The sequence below is a fragment of the Bombus pyrosoma genome, linkage group LG15 (assembly GCF_014825855.1).
Source record: "Bombus pyrosoma isolate SC7728 linkage group LG15, ASM1482585v1, whole genome shotgun sequence".
Classification (NCBI taxonomy): domain Eukaryota; kingdom Metazoa; phylum Arthropoda; class Insecta; order Hymenoptera; family Apidae; genus Bombus; species Bombus pyrosoma.
Genome location: NC_057784.1, coordinates 5,347,274 through 5,368,525, shown reverse-complemented (window position 1 = coordinate 5,368,525; position 21,252 = coordinate 5,347,274). Strand labels below are relative to the sequence as shown.

Genomic DNA, 21,252 nt, shown 5'->3' with positions numbered 1-21,252 from the left:
TCTTTGTATTGCTTGTATTCTAAATATCTATTGATATTAACGTTAATATCGAGAATCTATGAATTCTTAATTTCATGAGATCAGAAGTGATCAATCCGAGATAACAAAGTATTTGAGTTAACAAATTGAAAAATAACGGTAGTAACGAAACATTTGTGCATTGATTTTTTTAAAATCTTTTTTTTTAGAAAGAAAAGTTGTAAAATGGATTAGGAAAGCGAACGAAATTGGGGATTAACTTAATTAACAACTGGAAATTAATTTAATAGACAGGTTCTTTGCGACTCCTGTGTCTGATCACCAGAAAACCAGCGAAATGGCAAATCCCAAAAATAACCAAGAGGCCGATTATATCCATGGTGTAATGGTTTGGTAAGTAGCCGTACTTCTCCAAAACTTCTAGTCCGCTGGAGACACACGGCTCTTCCGGATCCGGCGAACAGCCTTTGACATGAAAGATTCTTATTAAAAAGCGTGGAAGAACGTTTCCTGATTTTATTTATATTTCGCAATTTTATCTTCAAATTTTTAATTTTTAATCTTGTAATTAATGCTCGATAATATTAAGCAATATTTGTATAATACTTGTACTTGTTATACCAATCGCAGAGTTTGATATTGTATTATACTTTTCTTTAAAAAAAAAAAAAAGAAAAGAAAATAAAGAAGAATTTACAGTCCGATTAAAGGTTGAAAAAAGTTAGAAAGGACTTCGAACTTGGATCGAAGATTAAGAAAACTAAGAACCTAACAACTTTTATTTCAAATATTTTCTCGCATGAAAGAAACAATTTGTGAATAGCAATTTAAAATAATGAAACACTTTCTTCTTGTTTAATTTCCTTAGAGCGTATAACGATGCATGTAATGGAATAAAATATGAAGACAAATGTGATCAAGTTCAACAGATAATTACGTACTTATGTGATCGATTAGAGGCCACTGCGTCAAGGAAACCGCCTCTAGGCCATAATAGAACTGGGATAGATATTTGAGCCACGCAATACCAGGCGCCAGATAACTGAAAAATATTTGTAAGGGAATGTATCGAACCTCTGCACGCTCGTTTTAATTAAACTTATGTCTATAAATATTCTTTATCGCCGTGAGTGTATTTTTCAAATATTGTACGAACTTAGAAACAAGATATTTTAAACTGCGTGTTGTTGAATGTAGAATTTAATTATTTAGTCGCGAATGAGCATTCGACTATGAGTACGTTAACTTTAATTGAAGCTTGTAATCGTTCTCCTCACCCGAGATGCAAATAAATTCCGCAGAACATCAGGCCAAGGAAGTCCAACGGCACAGAAAATAGGGAGGCTGTGTTTACCGATTGGAACGACGCCGATAGAAATAAACCTGTCGAGAAATCAGACGGTTCATGTGTGTTTCTACTCAAAATATCCACGTTTGCACGCTCGGAGAAGCCAATAAATTGAGATAATTTAATAAAAAATGCAATACTCTCGTTATTGAATAGCTTCTGCTATTTCCTGACGCTACTGGGACATTTTACTGTTCCATAGTTAATTTATAAAACTACAGTGAATCGAAGATTACATTTACCATACTTCTACGTAGAGTGCTGATTTTTATGTAATTTCATAAATTTGTGAACAAAGACTAAGAAATAACGATGAGGGAATGGAACATAGAAGTTTGTTCCATCTGGTAAAAATTATACAGAGTATTCCGTTTTGAACATTTTATATATCTTTATGTACCGTATGCAATTTGTAGAAAAAATGTATAAAAATCGGCGATCTACTTTCAGTTATATAACAAATATAATTAATAATTTTCTCTTTGTCTGTCTGTATCTCTGGGACTTACAACAATTTCAGTTACATTGCTTTAATAATAAAAAATATATGGTATTCTTATAATGGCTGAGAATTTTTGTCTTCTTCTGTTTTATCTTTTCTACTGGGAAGATCCTCACCAAGAGCGGAGGCTGAAACGGCGCAGACAACTACAGGCAGCGCAAAGTAAACGAATCCTAAAAGTCCACCCTTCAGCCCCGTGATTGCGAATATGAAAGCCGCGTACAGCAATGGCTGTATTATCGCCCCGGGTATCTGAAAATTTCCACGGAATCCACTATATCCGTACATTGAAATTGGAGATTGGATTTCGCTGCTATTCATCCAGAAATGTAATATCTCGAAAGCATAAAAACCAGTATACAATTAAATAATAGCCGGAGTGCGATCACTTCGAAACCTTATTTTCCTTGGATCAGAAAAATTTCCAGCGACAATGAAACAAAATAAAAACGTTTTTTACTAATCCAATAATTCAATAAATATCTTGATGTTAATGTTACTAATTAACATAATCATTAATTTAAATGTATTTCCAATTTTTTAATTAATAAGAATACCTTTATCAAAAATTTTCCAATTAGAATAATTATAAGTAAGTGGACACAAAAGTTTCAATGTCTGCAACAAAATCCTCTAAATATTATTTCGTTAAATTTCATCTGTGCGTGTTTCGTTGTTAGGAAAAATGTACTTTCGCCGAGCCACATCTATTAATATTCTATACAGAAATGGTAACAAGATTAGATACAATCTTAGGTACTGGTAAAGGACTTATTAATAATCAATTCATCTCACCAGGACGATAACCTTGCTCATGTAATACGGCGTCGGGTCGTATAATCCACTGGCGATGTCACGCAGTAGAAGCGGCAATTCTCGCGGGAATGTGTAGAAAACAGCATAATTGAACGTGAATACAGTTTCGACGACCACCAAGTAGAGGAGACCTTGCATATTCTGTATGCCACTCTGATTCAACGCTTGTCCCGTGATGTTCATATAGGGCAACGCTATCAGCAATCCTATAAACTTTAAACGTGCGTTTGTCAATTTTTGGATTGTTTGGAGTTTGACGAAATTCGGGAAAATCGGGAAACCGAATAGAAGGCGGACGATTGATTGGAGAAGAATCGAGCCAGAGACACAGTGGAGTTGACGAGAACATTGATCAAAGTAGAGTTTATGGCAATTTATATAATTTGAGAACATTACATTTTAAAAATACCAGAAAGGATAGTAAATTCTGCTTTTTTTGGAAATATTTGGAGGCTAGTGGTCGATGCTAAATTGTAAAGTATCAGGCGAAACTCAGAGTTCAGTGTTGGAAATCGAAAGTTATAGTAACTATTACAAGAAAAAAAAAGCTAATTACACTGGAATCGTGACTCGAGAAGTGTAACAAATTATAGTGAACGAGGAGAAATGCAAGCACATAACTTTCACTCGAAGGAAACAGACAGCTCATGCAATATCACTGAACAATAAAACCGATACAGTTAAGAACTTGGGAATGCGCTTGGGTAGTAGACTCGCTTGGAAGCATCACACTCGGCAAAAAGTAAAACAAATTGGAAACAAAAGAAGAAACATGGGATACCTAGCGGGAAGTATATTGCAATTCAAAACTATAAATGCGGGAAACGAACTTCTAATCTACAAAGTACAATAATTGTGAGACCAATCTGAACTTATAGGATTGAGCTCTAGGGCACAGCAGCTAACAGTCGCATCAGGAAGATCGAAGCATTACAATCAACCGCTCTACGGACAATAGTCAATGCTCCATGGTACATTAGAAATTAAGAGCTCAGAAAAGACCTGGAGATAGAACCGGTTTCGAAAGTAATCGCAAACCATGTTAAAAGATACATAAAAGAGGCTATCTAACCATCCAATTACTTTAGCAAATAATCTACACAGCCAGTCTATCCTGAGGAGACGAATTAAAAAGTAACCAAACGATTTCACAATCTAACAATAAGAAGCGATATGAATCGCAAGGAGAAAATATTTACATGGTGTTGGTACAGTTAAGCTATACAAAATTGTCGAATGTCTTCGGGAAAAATTGAAATTTCGAAAAAAGAAAGCATAAAAAGAGAAAGTTGTGGAATATCGAGTACAAAAATTTATTAGAGATGAGGAAAGTTTCAAAGAAGGTCAAGACAATTTAATTTACCTAGAAGAATACTAAATTTCTACTCTATTTCTATTCTAAAATTTCTACTTAGTAAAATTGTGCGTATATTCATCAAGATATAACAATTGTGAAAAGATTTAATTGAAAATAGGACTCAAGGAATCACAATAATCTATCTTGATCGAACATTATAAAATTGCAGGATCTCGGTAAAAGAAACAAAATGTAAAATCAAATTCCTTCGTATTCCTTTTCATAAACCTAGTATCGAAAATCGAAATTCAATAATATAAATTGATTGGAAAAAAGAAGAAACCAGAGATAATATAAATTAACTGAAAGGAAAAAAGAGGAAAATTATGTATACGTGAAACATTGTGTGAATGCATTGGTCTCTAACTATCTGACGTCGAACTATCTTATCTCGCAACTTTTCCCTTCAAATTACCCGACAACTTGAAATTTAATCCACTGCCATTTGAAACTCTGAAACATATGAAACAATGACCGTGTAGCTATGATACGGGAACGATTAAAGCACAAAGGCGGAGAAACAAGGCGAAAGGGGATCAGACAGCTTATCGTGGTCAAAGGAAAAGCTTGTTGTAGGACAGAGTCCAATGTCTCACCATGTACGTTGTGAATCGCAAGAGAAGAGAGGCTGAGTTCCTCTTGTAATCGACGTAAGCTCGCCACGTGAGCCAGCGAAGCTGCGTCAGTGTACGTGCTTTTTTGAAATCTTTCGGAGACAAGGAGATCTGTGAGAATATTGCTGGTAGCTCACCGGAATCCATGAAGCAGGAGTAGTCGATCAGTTTCGACACCTTCTGGCTGTGTTTCGATTTCTCGTACTGATCGCAGATCCAATTTACCTATACAGGATCATCGAGTTTGTCCAGAAAGTTTTGTTTCCGTTTCTCTTTTCTTTGTTCTTTTTTTTCTTTTGTTAACACGTTGGCAAAATTCTATGTATTTGATATACTTAATATATATTTTATCCCATGAGTTTTATATATTTCGCCCTGAGAGCCACAAAGATTGAAATACACTACGCTATAACATTTAATTTTTTGCTAAATATCATGTTTGTCATTTGCTAAATCATTCGCGTCGTTGAAAATTCTTCGAAAGGTTTTGTTTACAGTACCTTTCTATAACTTTCAGCTTCCTTGCCACGGACGATGGATAGTTGAGACACGAAGAACTCGGCGCTGTTGAAAGTTGGAGGACAACGGAGGTCCAAGCTGAAAGTTGCGTTCCATTTTTGTGAAATAGTGTGTGAACTATGTATTGGTTGAATGGTAAGAAGTTTGAATTCTTTGGAACCTTGTATACGTGAAGCTAAATTTGTAAATCTTGTGTAAAAACATTATAAAACGATCACTGTTTGCTACGCGCAAAGAAAACACGTACGTTTCTAAACAAGTCACGTCATTCAAAAATAGCTGGATATCAATTTCTTTTAAAAAGTCCGGATACTTAAGTATATTTGACGTAAAAATCCTTTTACCCACCTTCAGTAAATTTTATATGAAACAAATGAAAGAATACTGTTCTAAATACCAAAATTTCCATCAGAAATTAACAGCTAATAACTCTGATTTAAATCAACTTTAAAATGATCTTAAGTCGAGTGAAGTTATCCTTGAATTTTTGAAGGAATACACAATTTTAATTGAAATAAACCTTCTGATATTAATAATAAATAGCTCCACATATTGATACTGATCCTATAAATGATATAGATAATGTAAATAATAATATAAAATAGAATTACAAGTAATTCCTTATTTATCTCAAAATCTGATTAAAAATGAAATGAGGCGTTGAGCCGGTATCTAAATAAATAAATAGATAATCAAACCTATCGAAGAATTTCATGGCGTCGGTAGAAGAACCTTGAAAAGCGACCCTGCCGCTGGAAAGTAGCAGAACTTCATGGAAGATGTCCAACAAACCAGAAGCAGGTTGATGTAACGTGCATATGACTATCCTTCCGCTGGCCGCGACGTCCCTCAACGTTTTCACCACAGTCATCGCTCCATAACTATCCAACCCTGTAGTTGGCTCGTCGCAGAAGAGAATACTCGGTTCGGTGAGCAACTAGAAAGATTTTCTACTCTATGTGTATCTCATGTGAAAGAAATTACGGGTCAAAATAAATAAATATTATCATTATTATAATATTTCATAAGATATGTTGTCTATATATGTTTTTATTTAAGAAAAATGTTTCAAGATCTTACTTGAACAGCCAGGGTGACGCGTTTCCTTTCTCCTCCAGAAAGGGCAGATAATTTCGTGGTGATACATTTTCCTAGTCCAAGTTCGCCAAGCAGCACCATTATGCGTTGCCTTCTGATGTTGGCCCTCAGCCTCCTGTCCATTTTCATGCACGCCTTGATCAAATCAAGAACAATCGCCAAGTTTTAATGGCTGCGGAATCCAATCATTCGACGTTTAAGCGAATTACACGACGTCGACGGTCAGATGCGCATTGGAAAAGCGTTTTCAGCGAAAGTTTGAAATGAGATTCAGTTTCGCTTAAACGCGAAATAAGCCTTTGAAGAGTAGTTCTTTGATGAAAGATACGAGATTGATTTTTAACAGATTTCAGATTGTATGCTTGAAATTCAACGTCGTATTATTGGGGCGAGATTATAAATTATGATGGACATGGAAATCATAATGCGTATAAAAATGCGTATAAAAATGTCGCAGTACAAATACGGATCAATAAGCATCACGAAAGTGACAAGAAACATTTATGCATAGATGGAAAATTGGAAAGTTAAAAATATGAAATTACATAAACGTGTGCAGTCTACACGCACAATTTTGTGTTACATATTAAATAATATTTTTTCTAAGTAATAATTAGCAAAAAATAATTTTTCTTATAGATTATGAAGGAATCAGCTCTGAAAGGCTTAGACTACAATTTGATATCTAACGATGATAAGCCATCGCCAATAAATATTTTCAATCAAACATCGGACAAAGTATAACAGCAGGTGTTTCACAAAGAAATCATTGTTCCATTATGTTTCATTCGATTTAAGAATTGATGTATCGAAACACATAACTCCTTCTCGTTACATAAGACAGATAATCTGTACGGATATCAGTCGGTTTATCGATCTCGATTACGAGCTTGACAAACTGATGGCGAATAAAAGGCAATTATTTAAAACCGCTAACTGCCAATCGACGCGAGTTTATCGAACGATTATTCTGCTCACTGTACCGTGAACTGCCCCATAAACTTTTACTAGCTACTGGGTAACCATTATTCGATCGGTGTTAGTAGAGATCGATTGCCGCCGTTCATTGAAACGAGTATGATTAATCAAGAACGATTCATGATATCTATCATCGACGATAAAATATATATCAAACAGATGCTTTCAACGACGTTATGATAGTTATAATATATCCACAATTTTTCATTTCGTTTCTTGGTACTTTGATAAATTTCTTGTAGCGAGGCAGATCTATATAATTTAAGGAATAAGAATTCGGGGGACTAATGGAAAAATTTATTTTCCGTTTGCATATGTAGATTATTAAAAAATGAATTTATATTTTTATCCGGTGGACCGATATTTATTTGTTATTAAGACATATTAGGACAAAATTTTTTTAATTCTATAATTCTATAGTTTTATGGTTCTGTAATTCTGTAAGTCCATAATCGTTTAATTCTAAAGTACCAAAATCTTGTAACTTTGAGAAATGTTACTTATTAATCTAGATAATAAGAAAAATCGTAAAACTCTAAATTTTAGACATTTTTAGGAGGAAATAGAGACTTGATTGAATATAGAAAGATTGAAGTAAATTAGAGCAATGTAATTGAACGAACCATGAATTCCATGTGCTCTAGGATTGTCAGCGATTCGATGGCCAGGTCCATTTGTGGAACGAATCCAGATATCCTTATCATCTGGTCGGTATCGATAGGCTTGCCATTTAACAGAACGTCACCTGTCGCTTCCCCTATCGATTAAAAATGCACACTGGTCAGTGATCTGCTCGTTTTGATTTCAAAAATAGTAAAAGGGCAGAGGATATTTCTCTTTTTATTTCTATCTATATCAGCAAAAATATATTTAAATTTAAATTATCTGCGAACTGCTCAAACTATAATTTCAAAAAAAAAGAAAAGAATTTTCTGCAACGAAGGTCTAGAAACTTTGTAATATTATATTATTGATTTTTTTCATATACTTATTATAATATATAAAAATTGATTAGGTTTCCCTGATAAAGTTAGAAATCGAAGTTAGGAATCGAACCAAATATAAAACAATATTAAAATTTAACTATTAAGGTAACACTAGAAACAGATTTTGTTTTTAGAAAACATGTGACCAGATTAGATTCTTCTATTGCTTTAATAAATTATTTTGTCAAAAATTTATTAAAATAAAGAAAATCACTATTGGTATCGTTAATTATCAGGCCAACTCGAATTAATAATGAAAATTAACAGAAGTTTAAGTATTAACAGAACAGGTATAGGTATAACATACATATAAGCACGCCAAAGAACATGATTTGAAACTTTTGCCGTATTTCTTTATATAGGTACCTTTCATTTCGATCTTTTTTGGCACAAATTTCATTCGTTGGTAGTTCTACTATTAACAATACCGTTTCATTCTGACCGCGGCGGATTAAATCGTGAAAAATGGAGGAAGATAAACTTATGAACCTTTCACACGGCAGCTGATCGTCGCGAGTAACGTAGTTTTCCCAGCGCCGCTGCAAAAACGACAAGTTCTTTTCAGTGAGGGAGAAGAACGTTCCATCCCCGTGTTGGGAACAATTAACCCCGGAATACTAAGCACTCGTAATTTTCGTCAGCCATGCTCTGAACATCCAATTTTATTTCCGTCTCTACCTTCCTCCTCACGGTGCAGACTGTAATATTAAACGCATCAGCAAACTGTTCTTCAAGCCGGGGTTAAAGAGGGTAGAAACGAACGTTAAAATCTTAATACGGCAAGTTTAACGGCAGCAACATCTGTAATCCGTAAATTTTACATGTGAAGATATGCTACTAACAACGAGCTGATTAAAAATTTAATGATCCGTAAAGTTTACTGATTATCACACAGTTAAGAGGATAGTAAACAACTTTTTTATGGGGCTAGACGTTTTATTGGGATGCATAGGTTGGATAAAGATTCAGGTGAGCGCGTTAACACTAGAGCTAGCAATCTTCAATATACAGGGTGTATCGTAACGTGTGGCATCCACTTCAGGAATTGACAGGAGACACAAAAACGATGAAAGAAGTTCATGTGAACATGTGTTCTGTCTAATTTTGTTTCAAATTTATAGCCATCTTTGTGTTTCAATAATTAGGATAATAAAATGTTTATCTTCACAGCAGGTGGTACCCTCGGTTTGTATTGTTTGACATACACCTGGAATTTTTGAAAGATTACGAAATTCTTTGATACAACAACAATAAGCTTACATACAGATCGAGGATCGTAGCTATAACCTTCTGTGAAGGTTGGAGTTAGGTTGAAACCTTGAGGTAACTTTGGCACATGGTCAGATGTAGCACATGTTCGAGTGAACTTCTTCCATTGTTTTTGTGTCTGTCCAAGCCTGAAGTAGGTCTCACATATAAGTATCTAAATATTAATCGTAACAAATAATGAAATAATATTAATACATAATAATTTATTGGGTAACAAATTCGTATGGATTTGGAAAAATGTTATACAAATCATTGGAACTTAAAAATCAGCCTATGTGAATGAAGATACGTACGTACCTGTAGAGTTACTTCTTGATTAGATAGATCTTTTCACATTTTGTTAAATAAATGTAAACAAATTGCGACTCAACCTAATATATCATACATAAATACACGGTTAGAGCAGCGAAATGAAAATAAAAATAAATATACGTAACTACACAAGTGGTGAAGTTAAAAAGATGAATAAAGAAGAGGGAGAAGTCGAAAATGAATCGCAGATGTAAATTTCCATTTGAAAATGATCTGCAGAACATGTGACGAGAATTGAATGTCCTATGAGTATGTCTATAATTATCTGTATATCTTATATTCGCCATATATCGGTGTTTTTATATAAATTAATAATTTGTAATTTATTTAGTATTCCAGGGTTGCAAGAAATTTCACGATGATTACCTTGGCCCCATAATCGCCATCAACATTCCTGAATTAACTATACCACTGACTAGAAGTAAATCAGAGAGTTAATAATTTTTGGATTGTAAAAGCACCAGAGAATATAATTGCGGATTATATATATTCAGTACTATTTCCTTGATCTTTTTAGTAGAAATTATACCTCCATTGAGCAGTCGAATGAATTCAGTGTGCTGCAGACCGAAAATTGCTCGAAGACTACCGCCATTGACCTTCCTCTCAACCGTATATGAAATGTTCTTCCAAGTCAGACATAAATCTTTTAGTATACTCGACTGCAACGTTGGATATCCCAGACTGCGTGTCATCTGGAAAAATAGATCAATCACAATCATGTTTATATAATCAATATATATTCTTCTTTAGGTCTTTCTTCAATTATCAATGCGTTGCTTTGCTCATTTTCACTGTTCGTTAAAAGAAAAAATCTAAATATTAATAAAATTAAACGAATAAAAATAAAATCCATCGCAATGAACAATGTTCCTCAAAAGTTTTCCTAAATAGACGGAACCTGTTTAATAGATCTAACATTCTCCTTTTCTTTCCTAAGACAATTGATTTACCAAAATTACCACCAACATTTTCAGACAACCGTCTCGAATTGGAAACCACGAGTCGAAAATTTGAAATCCCGAGCGTAGTTAGGAAAATCCAGGAAACTAGCAAAAACCGAACGAACGAAGGGATAGAAACGAAATCGATGTAACGTTCATTCAGCTTCCAATGCGATTCTCGTGTTTAGAAAATGGATATCGCTGGCGTGTTCGAGATGATCAATCGTAATTATTCGAAATTACAGCGAATCGGAGGGTATGGAACGCGAGAAAATCGACGAGCAAGAAGATATAAATAGTTTCTTAGAGTGATGAGCTCGTGGTTATTCAAGGATCGTCGTTACAAGTAATGAAGCTTTCCACTAACAGCGTCTCATTAAAGTGCCTATAGGTCAGATTCGATTACATAAAACACAAGTCCAGCTTGTGTGTCGCCATACCGAGCCAACTAGCTGTTGTTTATACTTATATAAGTTTGTACAATCGTACTTATTGTTAGATGTTCCTTACATAAATTCAGAAGAAACATACATAAAGTGAAGCCCGGCTATTACTTTCACAAGAAAAGAACAGATACAAATATCCAGACTCGGTGGTCTATTAGTCACTCCAATATTAAACATTCGCATCTTATCAAAAAAGCAGGCTCGTAAATTAAAATAAACTGAGGTAAAATATACAGTGACCTGCGAAATGCGGTATAAAAGAAAGTAAATTGAAAATGAAGAATAAAATGTATTTAAATACAACAACTTGTTTTCGTAAGAGAATTGCCTCTGAAAGCGTATCGAGCATTCGTGTATAATTTCTAATTGTAAGCAATAAATTTGATAGACCTTGGTAGCATCTCTCATTAATAAACATTTTCTCCTGTTCGCTACTTCTGTTTACCTTGCATTGATAAGATAATAGATTCTACAGAAAGAGATGAAAGAGTAAAATCCGCTTCGATATTTGGTACATTTCCGAAACCAATTTTTTTGTAAGCGGTGCGTTATTTTAGGAAATTGTGTTCATCGCGTCTGATTTATTTATGGAGAATCGCGTTCTAAAGGAAAGGATTAAATGGATTATGTACTGGATGGAGTAAGTGAATGTGTGAACAGTTTAACATGCCCCTGCATTGGTTAATCAAAGGACCTAACCCTTTGAGTGTTAACCGACGCTAAAGGCACCACGCTGATAACGTGAAAATTATTTCCTGCATTACTTTTAGCGATAAAAAATAGAAAATAAAGAAAGAGACCATCGTGTAAATAAATTTACGAACATTCCATACCTTTTCTCATTTCAACTAAAATCCTTGGTCTTAAAAAGTTTCAGACTGCAAAGAGTTTAATTAACGATCGCTAATTAAATCATTTAGATTCTAGAACGAAGAAAAGAACACTCTGACAATACGGTTATTATTTATTTATCCATCGAATTAAATCTCATTTCAAGGTATACGTATACTCACTCTAACCGTATCGTAGAAACTCATCCCGCTGAATCACTATAATAAATAGATCCACAAGCATCTATCGATTCACTCACGAATTATCCACTGTATGCATACTAACTAACAAACCCACAAAATACTCAAACCTAACGTAATCACAAACTCTATCAACAATTCCAATTAATTTAAAGCTCAACAGATCGTGAAAACCCATCGAAAGACACAAAACCATCATTACATATCGCCTTCACACAGAAAGAAGAAATTGCAAGAATCACTCATCTTAAATAATCTCTTACTATTTTTGAAACAATGTTGCATATAATATAACTGGAAATATTATCGTTTTAATGTAATGTACAACGCTTCTTTTTAAGTTCACCAGCAACGAAGGTTAAAAGTGTATGCTGGTTTTTATGGGAAGGTATGGGGTACCGAGGAAGATGTGTAGAGTAACGTGTATGTACGTGGGTCTGGTTATGGCGTTTCGGTTGACTGAAGAGAAGCTGGTTGGATTGTGGTAACCAGAGGCGAATGTTGTTCGCGACAACACGATACTATCGCGAATGGTTTTGTGGAGGAATAGACGAGCGTGTTGTCTTATATGCAACGGAAGGCCGTTACACAACGAGAACTATGATACGACAAACTCACTGGTGGAAACAGTGACAGGATTACGCGACGGAAAGGAGCTTTAACGCATTCCGCAGCGGATTGGCGGATCTTGCGTTGAGTTAAAAGCTGCTTTTCATGGGGTGTGCTGGATGGTTAATGGCTCTCTTATTTATACACGCTCTTTTTTTTTTGTTCTCATATTCACAAGATTGGTATAACGTGACGCTGTGTCGCGGCAAAAATTTCAAATGCTAGTACTAAACGTGGAGTAGTATGTTTCATGTTCCTCTCTTTTGAAAATCAAAAATGGTAATTGTTAAGGTAGAATATTTTTCGCGAATTAAAAATAATTTTTGTTACAATTAAAAATAATAGCGAGTAAAATAATATTATTTCTTTTCTTGCAAATGATAATTGGTGAGGTAGAATTTTCTGTTGAACAGATTAAGAATAATAGTTGGTGGAAATTTAAAAAAATCTGCTATTACAAGAGTTCTAGGGTTTTCAAAAATATAAAATGATAGTGTATCAAATAGTAATGTTTTTTTTTGTAAATTAGAAATAATATTTGGTGAAGTTGATTTGGGTCCTCTTATAAATTAAAAATGGGTGTAAAAATCATATTATTGATAAATAGATTAAGCTGATCTGTAATTTATCTACATAAAGAAATGACCCCCTAATTTGTCTTTATGAATATAAATTCATCAAGATCATTTCATGTAGATAGTTACATTCTGGATCACAAACGAATAAATTATAATAAGAAATAATTGAAAGCTTTTGTGTCGCTATTTTGTTATATTGTAGAACATTTTAAATTATTTTCTTAACATCGTTCACTGATCGTAATTCACAACAAGGCTTTATTCACTGTGAAACGATGTTATAATGATTTATAGACAGCAAGTCTGAAAATGAGGAATTGATGCATACGGTTGTATATTTAATGAAGCCACGTTGCAGTTTGTTTATTTATATATATGAACCCGACATGTCGTTGTTTACATATTTACATGTGTATCTAAAAAGAGAAAAGTTTGCAGAAATGTTAAAATACACTGAACGGTTTAATGAAGCAATCTGTTGGACGAGTATTGATTCCATATCTGATAAACGTTTCAATTTTTAGTTGGTAAAAGCCCTTCCATTTGTGCGTTCGACTAGCATGCACATATTTGATCTGCTTGCAAGCTACGCTGATCAAATTCATATATTGAAGATTGAAAAATTCTGATTTTACAAATATTATATTTTCTTTAAATTCATTTTGAAATTTATAATTATCGACACTCTACTTTGGAATTTGCTTCAGGATGTACGATTATTTCTGCTATTTCTTTGTAATGAATACGAAAGTAAAGTAAGAAAAATAATCACGTGACAAAATTGAGAAATTTGAAAAGTTATTTCACATTTCATTTCCGAAATACAAATTTCCTAATAAAAGAAGAAACTTCTGTAGACGATTTTATGTATAGAATAAAAAACGAATCAAAATATGAAACATACACGTGGATAAACTAATGTTTCAACTTGCTGCATGTACGTATCTGCGTAGTAATAAAAAATATTTCAAATAAAATACTGTCATGGGAAAAAAGCGTCCTGTCTGTGAAAACGTCTGTTAATTCCGCGTGATTTGGTTTTATGATATCGAATGTCAAAGATATCGTGAATTGCACACCTCAGTTGTAAATAGTTGACGATAGAAGAAACAAATGAACGAGCATCGATTCTTCTACTTAATAATTCTGCGGTGCTTTCTTTTTCTTTTTATCCTTCGTAACATGATCATTCGCAGTGTGCCTTTTTTTATCTTCCCTAGTATTTGATTATTCCTATACGTTCAAAACTTTCGTGAATTAGTCATACTACCTTCAAATAATATCGTATAAATATCAATCTCTTCGCTCATAACTCTGTCCCACACAATAAGAATAATTATAAAATTTCAAACTATAAATCAGCCCTTTCAAACTTCTCTCGGGTTTCTCTTTAAAAAAGGAAAAGCAGAAGTAACACCATCAATTGTGAAGATCGATCGAAATTATAAATCAACCCTTTCAGTTTCTTGTTCTTGCATGTTCAGTAATTTATCGTTTTCACGACTTAAATATCTCTATAAATCCGCAACAATCATGCAGTGACCATTGTTACTAAGCACAACCACCCTTTCTCTCACTCTTTTCTTTAAAACACAAAAAGACAAAAGCAAAAGTAACACGCTGGATTCCAAGAATCAGTGAAAAAATATGAATCTTTTCAAAATTATCTTCGGCAATTCTTTCGCCTTTCTCTTAAAGAAGCTTGTTAAATTCTTTGTAAGATGACATTCTTAAAAAGAAGTGAACGAAAGTAATAGCTCGGATTGCAAGAATCCACCGAAATTACAAATCAATCTCTTGCAACCCCTTTCCATTCTCCCTCCCACATTTTTCTCTAAGAGAGAAAACAAAAGAAACAAGACTTAGATCCCAAGATCTGATCGAATCTACGAACCAACTTCTCCAAACCTTTCTCACCAATTCTTTCGCCCTCTTTCTTAAAACGAAGTAAGAAGAACAGCATGGACCGCGGGGATCGATGGAAACGATGATCGCGCGACCGAAAAACGACAGGGCAGAAACGTAAATGAAGGAAAGTTCAAAATCGGCGGAGGAACGACCGCAATCGCAATAAAACGATGGAAATATTGGAATCGGCGCAATATGATTCCGCGACGGATCGCGAAATGAAACGAAACAATGTTTGCGTTGCGCGGAACTCTCTTCCACCCTCTATCATCCCCGTCTCCCTTGTCCTTTCTATCCATCCCCTATTCGTTCCTGGCTCACCATGTCTCGGTCTCTGTTTCTCGTTCGCCGCTTTCACCCCGGCTGGGAATCGAGGATTTGTTAATATCGAGCGCCTAGCTAATACCGTGTCAAAATGGCTGACGTTTAGTCATCCCTTAGTTCCGATTTAGCTGAACGTACAACTGCGTTGGGTAATTCCACGAACGCGAATTTAATCATTAATTATTTTAGTATAGTACAGGCGACAATTCGTTTGTTACGTCATTTGACTTGCTTTAACGGCTCTCGAAATCGTGTTGAAAAAGGGGTTGAAAAAGACAATTTTTCAAGATTTCAGGATTCTCTAAGAGAATTTAGTCGTAGGAATTTTTTCATTTTTAGGCATTTTTTAGGATTGCACGCAGCGCGTCGTAAATCTTCCAATCGCACAAATCGTGCATGGGGGTTGAAAGAGGAAATCTTTGAAAATTGCGGATTCTGTAGCGTGATTTAAAGGTTGGTTAGTTGTAAAGATCTTTGTGGGATATTTTGGTCTCGTTTACGATCTACCAAGGAGTCGGTATTCCAGTAATTTATTAGACTTTTCGAATGTTAAGTTTCGTAATGTGGAATATTTTAGCTTCTTTTGGATCCATGATATTTGGCCACTATATTCGCGTTTATTGGATATTTGGAAATTTACAATGCGATGAAACTCGATTTATTAGGACTGCTTTGCTCGAAAGAATGTTTATTAGCTTATTCTGATCCACGTCCTTTTTCCGATTATATTCTTGAGCAGATAGAATTTACTTATGTGGAATATAGATTTCTATTGGAAATAAATTAATGTTAAATTAGTGACAACAAATTAATTAATTCGACCATGAAATGAGCATCCAATTCTGGATAAACACGAAAGATAAAATACGAACACTTTACAAATTACCGAAACTATTATCCCCTTGACATGAACATATACATACAAACTATAATGTCAATGGGGCCGGAAAAATATGTCCTAAATGCTAAAAAAGAAAAATATACGAAGCTAATAATCAACAATCACAAACCTTCGAGTTTCTATATAATCGATAAAACATAGTTATTGAAAAGGTTTCCAAAAAATGAAGAAACCGATAGAATCTGATGATCGAAAGAATCGTTAAAAATAAAAAAGAACTTTGCGCGTGGCAATCACTCTTTACATAATATTCGCGTAGACGTTGGTAAAACAACTGACTGTGTTAAACCAGCGTTTAAACAAGTGAACGGGCGAAACGTCACCTAATCGCGACGTTAGTTGACAGGCGTGCGTTTCTCTATCTAATTCGGTTGAGATTCATTAAGTCGCCTACTAAACGAGCAATCAATTTCCATTAGAAACTTCGACGCCAGTTATGAAGTCAAAATCAGACGAAGATGTGTTCGAATTCGACCACTGTGTGTTTAAAGAGACGAGAAACGACACAGAATTGGTCCCCGGAAGAAACAGAAGCTTTGTTTTCATTGATCATGGCGTAAGTTAATGCGATCGAGAGTAAGAAGACCGACGCCGCAGCCACCGCTATGAAAACTTTTGCTTTGCAACGATGCACTACGCTTTCCGTGGAAGATTCTCTACGGACAGAAATATCACCAGAATGAGAGAACAATCAAGGAGAATGAAAGAACAGGGCAGAATAGAGATATATAAGTTTGCTAAGACGGTTAGTCGTTTGTGGAGTTTTACTTGTTTTATGGATTTGATTGGAAACGATGACGATCGATCGAGCGTGTTTTTAGTATTAGAGTGTTTCAAGTGAAAATCTATTTCATTTGTATTTAAATTCATGCGTATTTGTAATATAGATACATATCTCCATTTTAAAGTAAAATAAGTTTTAAGTCTAAATTAGCTTTGTTGAGTCAGAGATTATATTCTACGTATATACGTCTTTGATACAAAAGATCATATTCAAAGATCTCTAGCGTTTAAAATTATAATTTCATTTTTTGACGATGATTATAAAAGTAAAATTCGAATTTAGTTAAAAAATATTTGGTGCTCTTATACAAACACAAAAACGAATATCTTTTCCACCAACTCTCACATCAGACTAACACGCAACTGTAACACATAATCTAACTTTATCCATACTCAACTATTATCTATGTTGAAAGATACTTTGTTATTTTAAAATGAGTTAATCTGCATTATTACGAAAACACAAGAGATAATGAAATAACGATATGTTTGCCATTCTCATATAAAACACGTGAAAATTGAGATACCTCACAGCATCTATCATGTTCCACACAATAAACATTTCTCCACAAAAATAACAAATAACAATCCAAATTAGTTGAAGACTCTGGGTCCTAGAGAATCAAATATAAATCGTCCATCGATCCTGTTCATGGGCATATGGGAAGTAATCGAAAAAGCGAGGGAAAGTGAAGAGGATATGGATCGTTTCATCGAATACACGTCAGAAAACGATAGGTTGCAGATGATCCTGGACAATACATCTATCGCTTGCATGGGCAATTTGTATTTTTACGTTAGCGATTATGATAAAATAGATAAATTACTTAATTCCACGGAAAAATTGAATTAATATTGCCGCCAAATAAGAGTCACGACAGCCATCTCGCGGAAATTCTACCGAATCAGCGCGACGTGGTGTTCCACTTCGCAGTAGTGTATGGTTTCTAATAGAATCTTCACCACTTGCTATACTTTGAAATTTTCACAGAGAACAATGCAACGAGTTATTACTACGTTTTCTCGAAATATGGCTTCATTGAGGTACAAAAGAATGTTTTCCATAGGGATGGTTAATGTTAATTATATAGATTTTCTTTCTCTGCATAGCTTAAATAGACCCCGGCTTTTTTACAGTATTTGCACACAACGTAGTTAAAGGCAACGTACGTTGCATTTTAATTCTTTTTTTTACATATATCTGCAATAATCGAATTAGATCATTCATTTAGTTAATTAAGATATATATTTTTTGTAAACTATACAAACTTGTAGAGAATTATTGACTTTTTGGTATATGTACTTAACTTATGTAATAGTCTGTAATAGGTTGTGTTCTTATAAAATATCGTTTATAATATTTTAGTAATATTGTTTTCATTGTTCTGTATTTATTTTTATTTATAGTATTTGTGATTGAAGCGTAGAATGGTCTGAATCGATGTTCTTTATTCAGCTGTTTATTTGTATTGATGATATAAATGGACAATGTGTATTTTTAACACTTGCTGCTATGTCACAGCTTTTTTTGGCACTATCAATCATTAGGAGACTAATTAAGATTCAATCATTCGATTATTGCAGCCAAGTAAAAATGATTGGTGAACGTGGATCTGGAGCTGGTAAAGGAGGTGGCGGTGGTGGAAGCATCCGTGATGCTGGTGGAGCTTTTGGAAAAATGGAAGCAGCTCATGAAGATCAATATTTCTATAATCTGGTTAGTTATTCCTATTTCTCTGCACTAATTGAATTCTTATGGTATTCATAAAGTTGCTAGAAGATTTAATTCCATTATGTTTCTATATATCATTATCTATAATGATTTGCTTAGAAATATGAATATTTTGATTCTAGCAAAAGCAACAAATTCAAAAGCTGAAAGAGGACCTTCATGATGAGATCTCTTTCCATGAGGAACAAATCAAACGCCATCAAGAAGCCATAAACCGTCACAAAAAAAGAATCACAGATATGGATGATAAATAAACTAATTCATCTTACATCAATATATCTGCATACTTTCTAAGAATGATGCTGCTCTTTCTAATGATGTAACTGTTATATTATTACTAATAGCAATTATAGTAGACATTTATGTCAGTACTTTTTTTTAAATATTATACACAAATATAATATAGAATAATATATACATATATATATATTGAATAAAAGCTGTAAACTAATAATTATTTTCTTGTACTTATGCAAAAGTTCTTATTTATACGTCTCGAGAAAAATTAATATCAATACGATTATATTGATCATATTTCGATAACGTTAGCATTCAAATGTTTCATTGTTCGTGACAGAAAGTCACAAAATTTCTGTTTCAATTTATGAAAGAATTTTTTTTCGGAAAATTGATGATATTAGAAATTATTAAATACAATGTTTCGATATATTTTACAAAGATTATCGCCTGAAAGCTGGTAAGTTTGACATTTAAAAATTTTGTGTATTATTAAACCCTCTCGATTATTTTTATTGGTTATATTAATTTTTTCGGAATCATACAACAGTTTTGATAGTTCCAGATATTTCACAAGGAGATACAGTGATTCTAATAAAAACAAAACTTCGAACAACGATATTGCATACGAAGCTGAATATTATTACAGACAGGTAGTAATTTTCAGTATATAAAGTAATCACGATCAAGAAATATTTGTTTGTTTACTTCCCAGGATAAAGAATTGTTAGAAATGTTAAAACAAAAAATGCAAGAGGAAGTGAAATGCATGCAAGACGAGGTGACATCAATGCGTAATAAAATTGAAGAATATAATCGTACCATCAATGAAAATCTTCGATTTTTAAAAGGTCTTGAGAAAGATTTATCGGCTAGCGATAAGAAATAGCTTTATTGTGATACTTCTCTTCGAAAATGTGAAACACATTGTAATTAGTTGCTAATGATACTTATTGAAGTTGAAAATACATATTCAAGAAGCAAGAAAGTTTAATGCAGGCTTAAATTTTTATATCTTATGATTAAAAAATAGTTGGTTGACAAATACAGTAGTTATTTCTTGAATCTTTATTTTATGAATTATTACCACTGTGTGAAACGAATATGAACTCACCATTGTGGCGTTCTCGTGCAATTTTTCCGCTCATTATTTTTTCGTCTCCATCATTATCCTTTACTCCTCATGCCAGTTTAGCTAAACACGAGGGACGAAAAAAGATTAGAGATCAAATTTTTACCATCTTTGTTAATTCTATCTTATCTCTAATTTTTAACTATCTATGTGTTAAGTTCAATAATAAGTTTGTTTAGCTTTTAGTGTTATATTATAAAAATGTTACGTATATTAAATGCAGTGAACGAACACATGATAAGTAATACGAATAGTATTCGAGTAACCATTAAGTAATTGAAAGAATATAAAGATACACATATCGAAACTTTTCAATAAAAGAACGAAAAGCTAACTCACCTCACTTGCAAAGAACAATATGGCGGGTTATAATAGTGTAAATCAACATTTTTGCAATTTGGATTTACTTGCGTAACTTTAATTCTTAAAAGTGTCATCTCGTTAGTTTCGTAATTAAACAATAACTTTATTCTTTATCGCGATGCATTTCCATAATGTGAAAAAGCAATACATTTCTTATAACGATAAACATAGAACATATTTTCTGATAACAACAATGGCTGACATTATTATGCTTTTCAACCTTTCATATCTAGAAAAAGATTACACACATCATTGACTAAATATCATATCCTATATAAAAATACGAATTTATTAGATAACATAACATCTAGACACTAATCAACTTACCTAACACCGCACATTTTATTTTTGCTCTATTAAAACTACTACTTAGTTACTACAAACGAATTTAACTGGTTTAAAATTCAAATACTTCGCGCATCGTCGTAAAATCGCCGAAGAGAGACTTCTGATACTAATCACAAGGTCGCGCTCACGTTCATTTCA

General features: G+C 33.6%; 3 protein-coding genes across 13 annotated transcripts; 2 read left to right on the top strand and 1 right to left on the bottom strand.

The window, feature by feature from the left end:
• Positions 1–30: 30 nt before the first annotated feature.
• LOC122575785 (protein scarlet-like) lies at positions 31–21,233 on the bottom strand. Of its 10 annotated transcripts, XM_043745188.1 has the most exons (16): positions 21,094–21,233; positions 20,743–20,995; positions 20,386–20,466; positions 10,308–10,473; positions 10,145–10,193; positions 8,687–8,736; positions 7,835–7,968; positions 6,216–6,368; positions 5,834–6,072; positions 5,117–5,213; positions 4,599–4,841; positions 2,625–2,858; positions 1,946–2,081; positions 1,257–1,362; positions 921–1,021; positions 259–444 (listed from the first exon to the last, which is right to left on the bottom strand). In XM_043745188.1, exons 3-16 carry the CDS (start codon positions 20,386–20,388, stop codon positions 263–265), a joined length of 1,893 nt encoding a protein of 630 aa, XP_043601123.1. In that variant the 5' UTR covers positions 20,389–20,466; positions 20,743–20,995; positions 21,094–21,233; the 3' UTR covers positions 259–262. The 10 variants fall into 10 exon arrangements, with proteins under 10 accessions (XP_043601126.1, XP_043601127.1, XP_043601128.1 ...); XM_043745191.1 differs by lacking the exons at positions 20,386–20,466; positions 20,743–20,995; positions 21,094–21,233 and adding exons at positions 12,002–12,091; positions 12,182–12,745 and having other exon boundaries at positions 31–444; XM_043745189.1 differs by lacking the exon at positions 20,743–20,995 and having other exon boundaries at positions 21,094–21,109.
• Positions 18,192–19,488, top strand: LOC122575803 (ATPase inhibitor mai-2, mitochondrial). 2 transcript variants are annotated; one of them, XM_043745229.1, is made up of 3 exons: positions 18,192–18,346; positions 18,887–19,019; positions 19,157–19,488. In XM_043745229.1, exons 1-3 carry the CDS (start codon positions 18,243–18,245, stop codon positions 19,286–19,288), a joined length of 369 nt encoding a protein of 122 aa, XP_043601164.1. In that variant the 5' UTR covers positions 18,192–18,242; the 3' UTR covers positions 19,289–19,488. The 2 variants fall into 2 exon arrangements, with proteins under 2 accessions (XP_043601164.1, XP_043601165.1); XM_043745230.1 differs by lacking the exon at positions 18,192–18,346 and adding an exon at positions 18,407–18,468.
• On the top strand, positions 19,590–20,316 carry LOC122575804. The gene is made up of 3 exons (XM_043745231.1): positions 19,590–19,731; positions 19,831–19,924; positions 19,987–20,316. The coding sequence occupies exons 1-3, from the start codon at positions 19,691–19,693 to the stop codon at positions 20,158–20,160; spliced, it is 309 nt and encodes a 102-aa protein (XP_043601166.1). The 5' UTR covers positions 19,590–19,690; the 3' UTR covers positions 20,161–20,316.
• Positions 21,234–21,252: the final 19 nt, after the last annotated feature.

Excerpts from the sequence above, each read along its gene's own strand:
- LOC122575785 (XM_043745186.1), bottom strand. The coding sequence starts at position 12,205 with ATGAGTTTCTACGATACGGTTAGA. Across the intron at positions 10,474-12,181 it reads GTTTCTACGATACGGTTAGA|ATGACACGCAGTCTGGGATA; the intron begins GTGAGTATACGT and ends CTATTTTTCCAG. Across the intron at positions 1,363-1,945 it reads CGTTTCAGCCTCCGCTCTTG|GTTTATTTCTATCGGCGTCG; the intron begins GTGAGGATCTTC and ends ATTTCTCGACAG.
- LOC122575803 (XM_043745229.1), top strand. The coding sequence starts at position 18,243 with ATGGTTTCTAATAGAATCTTCACCACTTGCTATACTTTGAAATTTTCA. Across the intron at positions 18,347-18,886 it reads CGAAATATGGCTTCATTGAG|CCAAGTAAAAATGATTGGTG; the intron begins GTACAAAAGAAT and ends CGATTATTGCAG. Across the intron at positions 19,020-19,156 it reads ATCAATATTTCTATAATCTG|CAAAAGCAACAAATTCAAAA; the intron begins GTTAGTTATTCC and ends TTTTGATTCTAG.
- LOC122575804 (XM_043745231.1), top strand. The coding sequence starts at position 19,691 with ATGTTTCGATATATTTTACAAAGATTATCGCCTGAAAGCTG. Across the intron at positions 19,732-19,830 it reads AGATTATCGCCTGAAAGCTG|TTCCAGATATTTCACAAGGA; the intron begins GTAAGTTTGACA and ends CAGTTTTGATAG. Across the intron at positions 19,925-19,986 it reads CTGAATATTATTACAGACAG|GATAAAGAATTGTTAGAAAT; the intron begins GTAGTAATTTTC and ends TTTACTTCCCAG.